The sequence below is a fragment of the Mirounga leonina genome, unplaced genomic scaffold, assembly GCF_011800145.1.
Source record: "Mirounga leonina isolate KUSES-001 unplaced genomic scaffold, KU_Mleo_1.0 Mir_173, whole genome shotgun sequence".
Classification (NCBI taxonomy): domain Eukaryota; kingdom Metazoa; phylum Chordata; class Mammalia; order Carnivora; family Phocidae; genus Mirounga; species Mirounga leonina.
Window position 1 is genome coordinate 62,653,847 of NW_023270447.1, and position 14,820 is coordinate 62,668,666.

A 14,820-nucleotide genomic window follows, 5' to 3' on the forward strand; every position below is an offset into this window, starting at 1 on the left:
TAGTGCCCTCCTACAGCTCAGATCGTGCACCTAAACTGTTGCTAGTAACAGCTGTATTCTCCTCGTCTGCCCAGTTTCTCTGTTCTTGGGCAGTTCTTATGGAAAGAGAACCCGAAATGAGCAGATTTCCTGGAGAAAACCCAGCCAACTGATGGAGCAGATAGAGTTATGTTCACAGTTGTTTTCACAAGTTGAGTAAAATCACTTCAGAGCCCAGGTGCACCAGACCTGGCCTGGCCACTCCCATTTCAGCAAGCCCTTTGGAGTTGGAGGCAAAAATCAAACCCTTGAGGGAGGGAGGGAGGGAAGTGGAAGGGAGGGGAAGGGAGGAGGGAAAAACCCGGGCACTGATTGCTTTGTGTAACCAGGTAAGCGGGAGGCAAGCGGGAGGCTGGGCTCCTCCTGCCCCTCGCTGCCCTGCACTGCCAGGCTGACGTGCTCAGCCCTGTTTCCTTCATTCCACAGCCGTGTTTGACCGTGAACAGCACACTCTCAACCTCCCAGCCGTCAACAGCATCACCTACGTCCTGCGCTTCCTGGAGAAACTCTGCCACAACCTTCGCAGTGACAATCTGTTTGGCAACCAGCCCTTTCCACAGACTCACTCGCCCCTCACCACCACCGAGTACAGCCACAGCCACGACAGGTACCTACCAGGTAGGAGCTGGGATGGGGCCTGGGCTGAGAAGGGGGCACAGGGCTAGTCGCAGCGCCAGCCAGGGCCCGGGGCCGGCCCTCACACCTGCCAGCCCGGCACCCACGCTCCAGAGACCTGGCTTTGCGTCCCTCGCCTTGGCCGCGGCGCCCGGGACTCCTTGGTCCCTTCCCGACTCTGCTCTCTCCAGCGTTTTGTCTCCTCTCTCTAGGGTTAACCTTCTGTCCTCTGGATTTTTATCCCTAGAAAACGGTGGTTCACAATTCCCTTTCTGAGCCCCACACGGCCTGGGGAGCCACCCCGAAGTCACAGCACCCCTCCCCGGGCGAAGCCGGCAGCAAACGCCTAAGGGAACTCTCCCTTGGTGACAGGAAGGTTTAGTCTCAGGCCACAGATTAGGAAATGTGCTCCCCGGTGATTGGCCATCCGCTCTTTCCTTTGGCCCGTGGCCCTAGCTCCTCCAGCGGGCTCGTCTAGCAAGTCAGTTGGAGCTGGAAAATCGCTCTCTCAGTTAGCAGAGCAGACCCGCGGAGGCCGCATGGCCTGGCGGGATCAGTGACTAAGCACTTCCGAGAGAGGTTGTGGAGGGAAGGGAACTGAGTGTTGCTCACCTGGAGCCCGGGACCCAGCATGACAGGGAGGGGAGCAGAGCTCGGCCCCACACGTAGCAAGTAGGTCGTGGAGAGAGAGGGGCCTCGTCCTGGGCAGAGGAGCAGAGAGCTGGTGTGGTCAGCGGGCCATGCTGTCCGTCGCTGAGGGAGCCGAAGTCTGAAAGGTGCCCCCTCTGAACTGCCCGAGTCTTGTTCCCATGCTGCCTCCCCCAGCGTCTTTTTATCATTCTCTTAACTCACTCCTGATAAAAGTGCCACTTTTCGAGAAGGTGCCTAGGGAAGTGACTGCTCACCCAGCGCCCCAGCCCTGCCTCCATCTAGACCTCTGCACCCCAGTGAGCATTGCTCCTATGACTTGCGTGCAGGGCAGAAAGACAACCTGAATTTCAAATACTCCTCGGGAGGGCCAGACTGGCCTGGTCCCTGCAGACATGTCTGTGCCCCCTCACTGCTCCATTTCTTGGGAGGGAACTTCTTCTCTAACCTGCTCTCTTGCTTGCTTTCATCATCAGAATCTGAGAAGAGAAAAAAGCGTTCTTAGCATGTTGCACTGGGGGACTGGGCTGGGCACGGTGGCGGTGGGGCAAACAAAGGCAGCTGGTTAAATATCCCTAGCTGTTGGCCTTCAGGAACTCTGAACTGCACTCAGTAATGAAAGTGAGGCTTCCCTGAGCTTCTGCAGGAATGGATACATGAGAGGGGGTCGTGTACACTTAGGCTAGCTGCTAGTCTAGAGAGAGATTTCTCCAAGAACCAGGAACCCAGAATTCTTCAGTGGACTGGCAGCATTAAGAACGAAGAGAATCAAACTAGTAGCAGCGGGCCGAGACTGGCAGGGATGTGCGCACTGGGCCTGCGGTCACGGAGGGAGTTTGGAATTGAGGCCTGAGGTTTCCTGGGAATTCTGTTCCAGTTTGCATTTCTCTGATTCAGCTGCCAGATAGGAGGAAGCAAGCTTTAGCCACTCTGCCCTCTTGCCTCACCAATAAGAGACAAAGACCAGGTTATCACATTCCACCATTGGCTGCCCCTCTTCCTGCCCTCATTTTCAGACGGATTCAGCCAACCCTCTGGGCCTTCCTGTGCTCACTCTCTAACTTCTGTGTCCCATCCTGGGTGCTTAGCAACTTGGCTGCTCTCACCCCAGTTTCTGTTTGCTTCCCTGAAGTGAGCATTCTAATTGTGCCCAGACAAGCCAGAGCTTTGCCTACATTTCTCACTCCTCTGTGCTCCTTCGCTTATCTTTCCCTCCTGCTTACCTGCCTGCCTGCCTTCCTGACTCTTTGCTCCACCTCTGATCATCTGTCATTTCCTGTGCTTTCCTGATTACTTACCCCTGCCTCTGCCAAAGAGTCTGATCTGCACAGGGCTATCTTTTGCTTTGCCCCTTGGATCTGGGGTTTCTCACTCCCACCCTTCTGCCCGGCTACACACTTCTGCTAGTTCAACATCCGAAGCTACCACTTCTCTTATCTAGGTACTTATGGAGCCTTCCCATCCCCTGCCCTGCAGCTTGTCTCCACACTACCCTAGCCCTTAGGGTCTTGGCCTGACGGACCATGCACTTCTGGTATAGCAGATAAGTCATCAAATGCAGATCCCATTAGACTTCCTCATCTGAGATGAGACTTGACTTTTTTCCTCCAGTGTTTTATTTTGAAAAACTTAAAACCTACAGAAAAGTTGTACAGATAGTACAGTGAGCAAGCATGCACTCTTCATCTAGATTTACCACTTCACCTTTTGCAATATTTACTATAACTGTTTTCTAAGTCTGTGTATTTTTATTTACTGAACCATTTGAGAGTTAACTGCAGATGAGAGACTTGATCCTTAATAAACTTCCCTATGTGTCTCCTTCCCTATGTGTCTCCAGGTACACAATACTATTCTTGCACTCAAGAAATTTAACATTAATAAAATCTCCCAGCTGATATATATAGTCCATACCAAGTTTCCCCAGTTGTCCCAATAATGTCATTTTAGCTGTTTTTTTCCCCTAGTCCAAGATCCAGTGAAGGACCATCCACTACATGTGGTTGTTCTCTCTCTTTACTTCGCTTTTTCTGCATCGGCTTCTCAGACTTCGTTTTCTACCTTCCATGCCATGCCCTGGGCATTTTGGAAAGTGCAGGCTGGCTGTCCGACACTCTGCACCAGCCACTGTACTGGCCTCTGGTGAGCCAGAGGTGAACCGGCTCCATCCCCGCTGGGAAAGCGTGCCCGCGGAGCGGGGGCTGCAAGGACACGTGCGTGTGGGGTGAGCCGGAGTGGCGATGAGCAAGGTGAAAGCAGAGGGCAAGCAGGGTTCCTGGGGGGAGACGGTGTCAGATCAGGGTCGCTTCTTCAGAACTCCCCACGCGCCTGTGTCAGGTGAGAGGCCTGTGAGGGTTCGGTGAGAGCGAGCTCCTTCGGGCCCTCAGAAGTGACAGCGTGAGACAGGAGACGGCTCATTTAGCTGTCCCAGGGACTCTTCCTCTCAGCTGTAACTGAAACCACCCAGCATTCACCTCTGGGTCTGCTGCTTGGGGATTGCCCAGATTCCTCTCTGCTGGAGGAAGAGGTTCATTTGTCCCATGGCAGTAAGTTCCTTGTGCCTGTCTTGCTAGTTACCATCCTGGTCTTCTGAGCTTATAAAGAGGTTCTCCTGCCAAAATCCTAAAATTCACAGGATTAAAGCCAAATAATGGTGAAATCTGTTAGGATGTCCCTTCATCCCCATGCAGGGTTTCCTTATAGAACTGTCAGAGTTCTAAGATGACACAAATGTTCATAATTAATAGAACTGAGTCCGTTCTCCAGTCAGTCAGTCAACCCAGATTTTATTGGCTGCACGACACCAAGTTCTGGTTTAGGCACGGAGGGTTCCACAGTAAACAGGAGTCCAGGTCCTTACACCCAGAGTTCACAGCCTGGTAAAGAAGAGGAACAAATAAGCAAACAGTTCATTTGTGGTGATATGTACTTTCATAGGACAAGTTCAGAGTTCAAAAGTTCAAACCAGATGTCAGGGAAGACTTTCCAGAAAATATATCTAAGTTTCCACCTGAAGCAGCAGGATAACCCGGTGAAGATGCCACAGACCCAAGATGATGGAGGAAGGGAGTGATGAAGAATGCTCCAGTTGACTGACTAGCATTTGAGACCGTGAGGGACAGAGGATCAGAGGAACCAGATGTCTGGCACAGCTGAGATCCGCGGTGGCAGGGAGGCTTGTGGAGACAGTGGCCCAGTCGGAAAAGCTAACTGACCACGTTAGTGGCTTTATGTCACTGAGCAGCGAGGACCCAGGGAAGGAACATAGTCAGGCCTGTGCTTCAGAGAGGTGGCTCAGGATCCTGTGTGGGAGATCGGATTGGTGTGGAGTGACACAGTAGGCAGGGAGACTAGCTGGAGGTTTGTGTAGGACTCTGTGAGTCCTCTTAGATTTGGGGATAATCCTTTCCTTCAGTATCCAAATCTAAATAACATAAAATGAATCTCCACCCCACATAATTCAGACTAGGTTTCCTGCTCTGACTCAGTTCTTATCCCCTCTTTCCCTGACCACTCTCCTAGCTGACAGTCTCTCCCTAAGCTGCTTTGCCCCAAACATTTGATCCAGTTCCTCAGCCCTCATTTCCCTAAGGAAAAAACGAATGCAAAGCCGTTGAATGTAATAAACTTATAATGAAGTTTTTTTTGGGGGGGGAGGGGGAGGCAGAATTGCCACAAAGAACAGAAAGCATTTTAACATTTTTGTTTTATCTTAATGTTTATCAGTGGGGTGCCTGGGTGGCTCAGTCGATTAAGCGTCTCTTGATTTCGGCTCAGGTCATGATCTCCAGGTCGTGCGTGGGATCCAGCCCTGCATCAGGCTCCACTCTCAGCAGGGAGTCTGCTGGAGACTCTCCCTCTCCCCTCCTCCCCCGCCATTTGTGCTCGCATGCGCTTTCTCCCTCTCTCTTAAAAAAAACAACTTTGTGTTAATGTTTATCAGCTGTTACAGGATATATCTTAACTGGCCTCTTTAACCTTAGGCCTCAGCCTGCTGCCATTTCTGGGACCCACGCTGAGTTTGGGGGATATTCCTCTCTGTTCTCTATTCCTTCTATCCCATACCTCCTTCTTTTCCAGCTACCAGCAGGCAACTCCAAATTACTTTATCATGTAAAATAATTTCATTTCCTTTGGTCTCAGCTTTCCCCAGTCTTATCTTTCATAACCAAAATTATATAAATATAGCAATATAATTATGTAAATGAAGAAATCATGTAGCCCACCCAGATCTACACTTTCAACAACTCAGAGAACAAAGACCGACGCTATTGGTGGGGCGATTTGTGCCATCTTTCCTGTGTTTTTTTCCTGCCTTCCTGTGGATTAATCCAGCTTTTTTATTATTTTGTTCTATTTCCTTGTTGGCTTATTAGCTGTAACTCTTTATTTTAGTCATTGCTTTAGTTTATATTATACATTTTTTACATATCACTATCTACCTTAAAACCATAATCATATCCCTTTACATACCGTGTAAGAACCTTACGCCAGCGTGCTTGCACTTCCCACCTCCTGGCCTTTGTGCTATTGTCACTGTATATTTTACTGCTCCGTATATTTTTAAATAGGTGATTATCTTTTTTTTGTGTGGAGAGAGAGGGAGAGAGGTGGGGAGGCAGGGCAGGAGGAGAGGGAGAGAGAAAATCCCAGTGCGGGGCTCTGTCTCACAACCCAAAGACCACAACCCAAACCGAAATCAAGAGTCAGTCACCTAACTGACTAAGTCACCCAGGTGCCCCAATAGGTAATTAATTATCTTTTGAAGACTTTTTTAACATAAAAAAATATTCTTTTAATAAGAAAGAAAAGATTCTTTTTTATTCACCCTTCATAGTTATCATTTCTGGTACTCTTCATTTTTTCAGTGTAGAGCCAGAGTTTCAGATCCCCTTCCTGCCTGAAGGACTTTACCCTTAGCATTTCTCCTTTATATGGTCTACTGGACACAAATTCTTTCAGCTTTTGTATCTTTGAAAAAGTCTTTTTTTAACCTTTGCTTTTGAAAGATACTTTTGCTGAGTTTAGAATTGACTTTCTTGTCGTTCAGCACTTTTTAAAAGATGTCACTCCATTGTTTTCTGGTTTGCATTTTCTCGATGAGAAGTTGCTGTCATTCTTCTGTTTGGTTGCGTGGTCTTTTTTTTTTTTTCTGGATGCTTTTAAGGTCTTCTGTTTATTATTGGTTTTTAGCAATTTGATTATGCTATGCTTTGGTGAGGTTTTCTTCATGCCTCTTGTGCTTGGAGTCCACTCAGCTTCTTGGACATGTGGGTTTACAGTTTTTATCAAATTCGAAAAAATCTCTACCATTCTTTCTCCATGTATATTTTCTGTCACCTCTCCTTTGGAGACTCCAGTTAGACATATATGAATCTTCTCGAAGTTTTCCCACAGTTTAACTATGCTTTTAAAAAAATTTTTAGCCTTTTGTTCTGTGTTTTATTTTGGATAAATTCTATTGCTATGTTTAAGTTAGCTAATCTTTTCTTCTACAGTTTCTGATCTACTCTTAATCCATCTCAATGTATTCATCTCAGACATTGTGTTTTCATTTCTAGAAGTTTGACCTGGGTCTTTTTATATCTTTAGCATTTCTGCTTAGCTTGCATAGTCTTCGCTCGGCCTTCTTGAGCTTTTGAAATATAGTTATAAACACCTCTCCAGTGCTCTGGTCCATGAACTGTAGCTCCCTCGACCTACCCAGACTCAGCTCCATCTCCTCAGCTCCGGGAGCTCACTGGGCTCTGTCTGATCTTCCCCTCCATACCCCGTCGCCTGGGGACTCCAGACAGTGAACTGAGAGCAAGCCTAGGGCTCACCTTGTTTGTTCTCCCTTTTCAGGAATCACTGTCCTGCACTGCCTGATGCCCAATGTCTAAAAACTGTTATTCATGTATCTTGTCTTTTGTTTTTAGTTGTTTCAAGCAGTCAGATGTATCTAGTCCTTGCTACTCCACCTTAGCTGGCAGTGGAAATCCAAAATGTATCCTGAATCCATGTCCGTCAAATCATCTCTACTGCCTTTGTCATTATCCTCTCTCTCCTGGCCTGAGAGGTCCTTTCTGGCCTACCTGGTCTCCTTACTACCTCTCTTGTTCTTCTCTGCTCCATTTTCTACTTAAGAGCCCAAATGGTATTCTTCGGACATAAATGAGATTATGGCGCTCCCCCACCTAAAACTCTGTAGTGGCTTTCTTAGAAAAGCCAGGTGTTTTTGCAGTATTCTGCATGATCTGGTCCTTGTCTACCTCTCCAAACTCATCTCTTCCTTCCGTACATTTTAGCTACACTGTTTTTCCTCATTTCCCCAAATAACTCCAAGCTGTTTTCTACCTCAGGATCTTTCTGCAGGCGACCAGGCAGCAGCACTTAGCCATTGCACCAGGGGACCTACAGCAGATCCTTTCCATGATTAGGTTCTACCCAAGCCAAGTCAGCTCCTTGGTTCTTCCCACAGAATTTTCTGTGGGTGAGGGGGCATACTGGGTCATGCTCCTATCCTTTGCAATTTTTCTTAGAGACCGAATGTTTAGATAATGCTTGGGATTCATTAGGGCCACCAATGAACCCTAAATAGCACACCTCCACTTGGACTCTTCTTCAGACCACAGCTTTTAAACATCAAGTTGTCAGAGACACTTCTCAAGGTCTCCTTATCCACTCCCCTTGTTATTTTTTGTCTTAATACCTATTCCTTTGCTTAGTAATTTTTGCAGTAGCTTCTCATTTTTTTATAAGCTTGTACTTGTCATCCTTCCCACTAGATTAGTTATTCCATGAGAGGAGGGACAATATCTGGTTTTTTCCTCATTCTCAGTATCCATCACCCTGTCCTATAGCAAGTATTTGACAATATTTGTTGAATGAAAGTGTAGTAGAGGATGTGGGACATGTAGTTCAGAGAAGGATTTTTTTTAATGAAACAGACTTAAGCATACATAAGAACTGTGCTAGTCTCTAGGTTCTGTGTTGGCGGAAGAATTTTCTTAGTTACATAGACTAGTTTCCTTCATTCGTTTCACCCCAGGAAGGGGAAAGCATGGTTGTGAGCGCAGAGTCCTTGAATCTCAGAAGTGGAAAGTACTCTAGAGATAATCTAGTGTCTAGCCCAGCAGACAAGGATGGTCATCTGACTTCTGCTTAAGTACTCCCAGTGACAGGTTGCTCACTATCACCTTTGGCAGTCGATTTTGTTGGACACTTGTGATTGTTAAAATGCCCTCCCTTTTGAGCCAAAAATCTGTCTTCTTATTGCTTCTGCCCTCTCTTTTACTCTCTGCCTTTCAAAAGACCCAATCTACGATCCAGTTCTCTTCCTTTCCCATGACTGCCCTTAGGGTATTTGTCTCCCCTGACTTTTCTCCATACTGTACATTCCCAGGCGCTTTCTCCGTTGCAGGATTTCTAGCCTTATCCCCACCAGTCTTGCCATCCTCCCCTGGGAACCCTAGTTTTTAAGGTAGCCTTGCAAGGTGATACTCAGAGAAAATCTGCTTCTCCCTGAAAATCAGTGCGTAAGGAAAGGTCCTTGCCTGTCTGTTTACCTCTGCGTTCCCCCACCCTAGCATAGCAGCTAGTACACAAATGTGTGTTCAGTGAAGGAGTGAGCTCCCTCTCATGCTGACTGTTCTCGTGTCTCTAGCACATCCACAGCAAATTTCATTTAAATGGATGTTTAAATGTGAGGTTAAACATCTTTTTACAGACTGCCAAACTGAATCCCAGAAAAAAGGCAGTGATCACTGACCAGTGGTCTATCAGAAATAGAACTCCAATCTTTCAGCCCTAACTTCTGACCCCTGGGCCAGTGGTTGCAAAGTTTCTTTAGTTTTAGCAGCAGGCCTCCTTGTTGCAAAGGTAAGATTATATGAAAACTCTGGGGTATAGAAGTGAAAACCAGAGCTGTTCTGCTAAAGCTGGGATGAGCCCCGAGCCCTACTCACTTGGCCTCCCTGTGGAGGCCACAGGGGCGCCATGGAGCCCAGCAGGAAAGCACCCCAGTCTCCTACACTGCCCTCGTCTTACCGAAGCAGCCCGGGCCTTGTCTGATCGGCCGTAAGGGCGCTAGGACCTGCTGCAGCACTGGGCATGATGCTGCATCTCTTTAGGAGAGATGGGATGCCATTGCCAGTCCAGGTGCCTCCCCTCCAGATTGCCAGGCCCCTCAATTCAGACTCCCTGTCTCAGCTGCCTTTCCTAGCATCGCTGAGGGGACGACACGCTGACTTGCATCAGCAGCCAGGGAGCCCCTGGTGCTGTCACAGTTATTCTTCACGTCTGTGAGCTCAGGTGAGGCAAGCGGTACTATCCCTAGTGTTTGCCAGGTAAAATGAGGTCCAGAAAGGTGAGGTCGCCCTGCCAGTGCATGCAGAAATCAGCTTTTTCTTGAGTTACTGCAGAGGACTTGGGTTTGCCCTCTAACTCTGAGTGAAGAAGAAATAAAATGACAACTCCCCACCTTGGTAAAGTCCATCCCATTCCATCTTCACATGTGATGTTCTCAGCAAGACAGAGGGTGATTTTTTCCCCCATTTTACAGATGAGGGAGCTGGTGCTGAGAAAACAGACAACTTGCCTGGGATCAAACACCTAGTGAAAGGCAAGAGCTCAGGCCTAGAACGCAGGCCTCCTGTCTGCTGCCTCGAGAGCCTGTTCTGGTCTCAAAAGTGGGACGCTGCTCACTGGAATCTGAAAGCTCATCTGCTAAAAGGGGTGGGCTGTGGCTCAGGTGCCCGGAGCTGCTCCCTTCAGAACCATTTCTGGGGAAGGGTTTCATCAGTCCCACTCCCTAAGAGAAGGGCCAATAGCTGTCTCCTACTAGACTTGCCTTTACACCCTTGGTTACCAAGCAAGTTCAGGTGAGTATTAGAAAGGAGTCTTAGGGGGCACCTGGGTGGCTCAGTCATAAGCGTCTGCCTTGGGCTCAGGTAGTGGTCCCAGGGTCCCTGCATCGGGCTCCCTGCTCAGCAGGAGGCCTGCTTCTCCCTCTCCCACTCCCCCTGCTTGTGTTCCTTCTCTCACTGTGTCTCTCTCTGTCAAATAAATAAATAAAATCTTTAAAAAAAGAAAAGAAAGGAATCCTAAAATCCTAAACCATCTGGCCACGGAGGTCTTACTGTGTGCCAGAGAGTGTGCTTGACTGTAGTGTTGATCACAGACCCTAAGTGAGTCCCATCATTACCTAAACAGCTGACCTCTAAGAACAACCACGAAGGACGGTGGTGTGGCCCAGGAGCCAAGGTGCCCTCCACCGGCAGAGATGCTGTGACCAGGGCTGGGGAACTGACCCGGTGCGGGCAGAGCCCAGTCATGAGAGGGAGCCTGCCTCAGGTTCTGGAGTGTTCTATCAGGGGCTGCCTGGTGTGGGGCCTCAGAAGACAGGGGTGTCCCGGGTTCTAACTGAGGACAGTGTGGTTCCTGGAGAAGCACCTTGCCTACTGAGCGCCAGAGCTGAGTTCTAACTCCGAGTCTGGTGTCCACGGCCCCGCTCTCACCACTGTACAAGCCCGGCTTCCTTGGGGCATTTCTGTTGAATGAGGCAAATACGAAAGGAGGGAGGGAACATAGGAGCAGACCCTTCAGAGACAGGCCTTTAGCCAGACACTGAAGAGAATTTCTGAAATGTCCTGCTGGCTGAGGGGGTCACCCTCTAAAGGACCCTCATCTAAGCAAGTGTATCTCTTCTCCAGCACCCCCGTCCCCTGGGCTGGCACCTCGTGTACAGGGAAGCAGCCTCTTCCTAAAATAGCTCTTTGTTTTAAGGTGCTCCTTAGCCAGAAAAAGCAAAAGACATCCAGACCAGAGGAAACCTCAAAGACTATCTAGTCTAAAAGGAAGAGTCTCTGGGGAGATCCAGGCCCAGGGAGGGGCACGGGGCTTGACCAAGGCCACCTAGTAAAAGCGAGGACCATGACTGGTACACAGGCCTCCTGAGACACAGCCAGGGCTCTCTGCTTTGCTGCCTCGTGCCCCATCCGAACAGGTACCTGGGCGGCCAGCGCCCTGGCGGTCCTTCCAGCCTAGCTCCTGCGCTAGCTGCAGTTTCACTCCTTTCCAGGTGAAGGCCTTGCCCTGGGGGACCGTCTGACCCGGTCTTTGGAGCCACCCTCAGACTCAATGGATTCGACCTTGAATCCCACCAACCTCGTCAGCAGCTCCCAAAACCTTCGAACCCACGGGTACCGGCCTCTGGTTCCGTCCTGCGGCCTCCCGCTGGGTACCTCCTCAGCTGTGCGCAGGCTGTGCTCCAGGGGTAAGCTTACCCAGGTTCTCCCACCCTCCCTCTCTCTCTCCTTCCCTCCTCAGTCAGCTCCGCTTGCCCCCTGCCTGGGAGTTGGACTGCGGTCTAGACTTAGATTTGTGTCTGGCTAGGCACCCAAGAGGCAAATGAAGCTCTGGGGTCGGCTCGAGAATAGTGGAAACTGAGAGCCAAAGGCCCAGAGCCAAAGGGACAGGGAAGGACACACCAGTCTTTATTAGCCATTTATTTGAACACCACCTGCGTTTGGCACGCGGAGGCAAAAATCAGTCACTCCTTGCCCTCAGGGAGCTCACAGTCCTATGGGAGAGAGAAACACTTCAACACATAATTGTAAACCGTCATCTTGGATGGTTTGGGTGGCATGAAAACGGCAAGAAGGAACACCCAACCCAAGCTTGGGGTCCAGGGGAAGCTTCCTTGAGGAAGCGACACCCTGTCTGCAATTCAAAAGCTTGACCATATGAGTGGCAATATCGGGGATCATAGTGGAGGGAGAGCTCTCCAGGAAGAGAGCACGGCTGGAAAAAGGGCAAAGATAAGAACTGGTACAGATGGTGTGCATGGAACTGCATGTACTTTGCTGTTGCTGAACATAAAATGTCGTACTGGGACTTCAAACAGAATAGCCTGGAAAGGTCAGGGGCTACTTCACAGATGACCCAAATGCCATGGTAGAGTTTGGAGTGGATCCTGCAGGCATTGTGAAGCTGCTGAAGGCTTTTAATTAGAGGTGAGACCTAAACAAGTGTGTGTTTTGAGTAGATCATTGACTACTGTGTTGAGGATGCATCTGAGGAAGGACAGACCAGAGAGACCAGTTAGGAGGTTGTAGAGTGGGCTAAACCAGAACAGATAAAGGCCTGGATTGGGTTAGTGGTAGAGGTTTGTAGAAGAGTGAATCAGTTAAAAAACTATTCATGAGGCAAATTTAATCAGATTTGAGGATTGTGAGACAGAAGGGAGCAGGAATGTCTCCTCAGTCTCTAGGTGGAGTGGTAGGGGAGATGGTAATACCATTCGCTGAGAGAGGGGACCAACCATAGAAGAGAAAGAAGGGCAAGGAGACCCTGGGCCATCTAGGTGATACGCAGCAGGCACTGGCTCTGCAGGGCTGATTGTCAGGGAAGAGGACTGAGCTGAAGATAAACATTTGGGAGTCATCAGCATATAGATGGTAGTTGAAGCTATAGGCTGAATGACCAGGAGTGTATGTGTAGAAGGAAAAGAACAATTGACCAAAGATGGAGTCCTGGGGACCAACAAAGTTCAGGAGGTGGGAACAGGAAGAGGATCCCAGAAGGAGACAAAGCAGGAGTCAAATGTGAGGAAAAACAGAATCTGATATTGTGGTGGCCAGGATTACAGAGAGTATTTTAAGGAGAGTGCAGCACAACAGAGGTTTGGTAAAATGAGGACTGACGACTCTCTGTGGGATGTGGTGAATAGTGGGTAACTGATCACCTCAGCCAGAGCAGCTTCGGTGGAGGTGGAGGGTGATGAGGACAGACTGCGTGGTGGGGTATCAGGGAGGGTTTGAGAAAAAGAAAACTAGTGACCTTCAAAAGAAGGTCTTCAAGAGTAGGAGCACACTGGGCGTGTTTATCGGCAGACAAGTTGAGCCTTCCGAGAAGAAGAGATGAAGACTGTCGGGGAGAGGTGAGAGTAAGGTGCGGCTGTGGTGGGAAGGGTTACGATCCGGGGCACAGAAAGATGGATCCGTCTTAAGGCTTGTTCTCTGAGACTTCAGGGAAGATTGACGGTGGCCATGAGTGAAAGGAGAGAGGGCCGAGTAGGGGAAGGGCGTAGGGGTGCTCCCAGAGTGGACTGGTCAAGAGAAGGTGGGGAAATGGCGCGAGGAGAAGGCCCAGCTGTGCTTGGAGACTAGTTTGCCAGTCTGCAAGAGATGTGGTTTTCTTCTGTGGTTCTCAGAAACCTAGATGTGGGGTGAGAAAAGACTGTCTGAGAATTAAAGTTTTCTGTTGAGCTAAAAGGGCAAGAGGGCCAGGGCTGGGGGAGCATGCGAAGGAGCGATGGAGCTGGGGGGACAGCCGTTTAGATCATCAGCACTGGATTTGGGCAGGGCGGGGAAGAAGCAAGGCTGAAGGATGGGGGAGATTGTAAGTCTGATGTGCTAAATCTCTCTGTGCGGTGATGGGTTTAGTGGACTCACGTCCAGGGCAGTTGCTGAGATGGGAGGTTGGGGTTAGAGAAAGGGATGTTTACATTTCTGAAGTGGATTTGTTCCAAGTGATGGCAAGAAGCAGACAGTGGCCTTGGCAGGAGGTATTTGAAGTAGAGTGGAGGGGAAGGTCGCTGGAGGCTGGTGGCTGACTGGTGTGTGGCTCTGAGGATAATGACAGGACGTGGCTGGAGCACAAAGCAGTGACCGACGTACCAAACGGTCTTCATTTAACAAGGGGTAGAAGCCCAGAGGTCTGTAGGCAGCGGTGATCAGCAGAAGCAGATGGCTGGGGACATATTTGGCCTCTGAAGAACAGGAGCTCTCGTAGGAGAATGGCCTAAAAGCAGCCATGGAGAGACAGGAGAATGCCACCTCCGCAGCCCGCCGTGGCCTCCCCCAGCCCCAGGCTGTGGAAGGGGAAGAAGAGTCCATTGACAAGGCCTGCAGTGGAGAGAGACCTTGGGAGAGACGGTTTTCAGGGAGACTGAGCAGGAGGAGGGGGTGGGAAGAGGCCAGGATACCCCTCCCCGGCCCTCACCCCAGCAAGGCAGCATGGGGCGGTCGGGAGCTCTGCCGTCCGGACAGAGCTGCGAGTTGATTCCCTGCCTCAAGTCTCCTCTCACCTCTCAGGCCCCCACACTCCCCTTGTGCACAGGGGGCGTGGTGATATTGGCCTGAGGTTTTCACAGGAGTGTGACAAGGCTCAGATGGAAGCAAGGATAGGGGATCATTTGGGAAGCTGAGTCATTCCCCAGGTATGAGGGCGTTACTGTCCCTGTCCTGTCTCCCAGGGCCCTCTCTGTTAGGAGTGCTTCTTGACTGCTGCCTCGTGCGGCGCTGGCCTCAGGGCCGCTCTTGTCTCCGGGGCACCTCCGTTCTCCCTCTGGAATGCGTGGGTCTGTTGGCCAGGTCCTGGTCTAAATCTCTTTTGACCCTGAAGAACCTCATAAGGCTACGAAGGATTCTGTCTGTTTGGCACTAGAATTGTTTCGCTCAAAGTATTCAGCTGTTGAGTCTGTCCTCTCTTATTTCATTAATGGAGGATGAGTGGGCATTAGTTTGTTAGTCTGGC

General features: G+C 49.7%; 1 protein-coding gene across 8 annotated transcripts in view; it reads left to right on the forward strand.

The window, feature by feature from the left end:
* SCMH1 (Scm polycomb group protein homolog 1) overlaps positions 1–14,820 on the forward strand; it is a 176,458-nt gene that overhangs the window by 155,785 nt on the left and 5,853 nt on the right. For all 8 annotated transcript variants that reach the window (XM_035018865.1, XM_035018866.1, XM_035018863.1 and 5 more), the window contains 2 exons: positions 466–657; positions 11,363–11,557. In XM_035018865.1, coding sequence (XP_034874756.1) covers positions 466–657; positions 11,363–11,557 — 387 coding nt within the window. The remainder of the gene's footprint in view (positions 1–465; positions 658–11,362; positions 11,558–14,820) is intronic.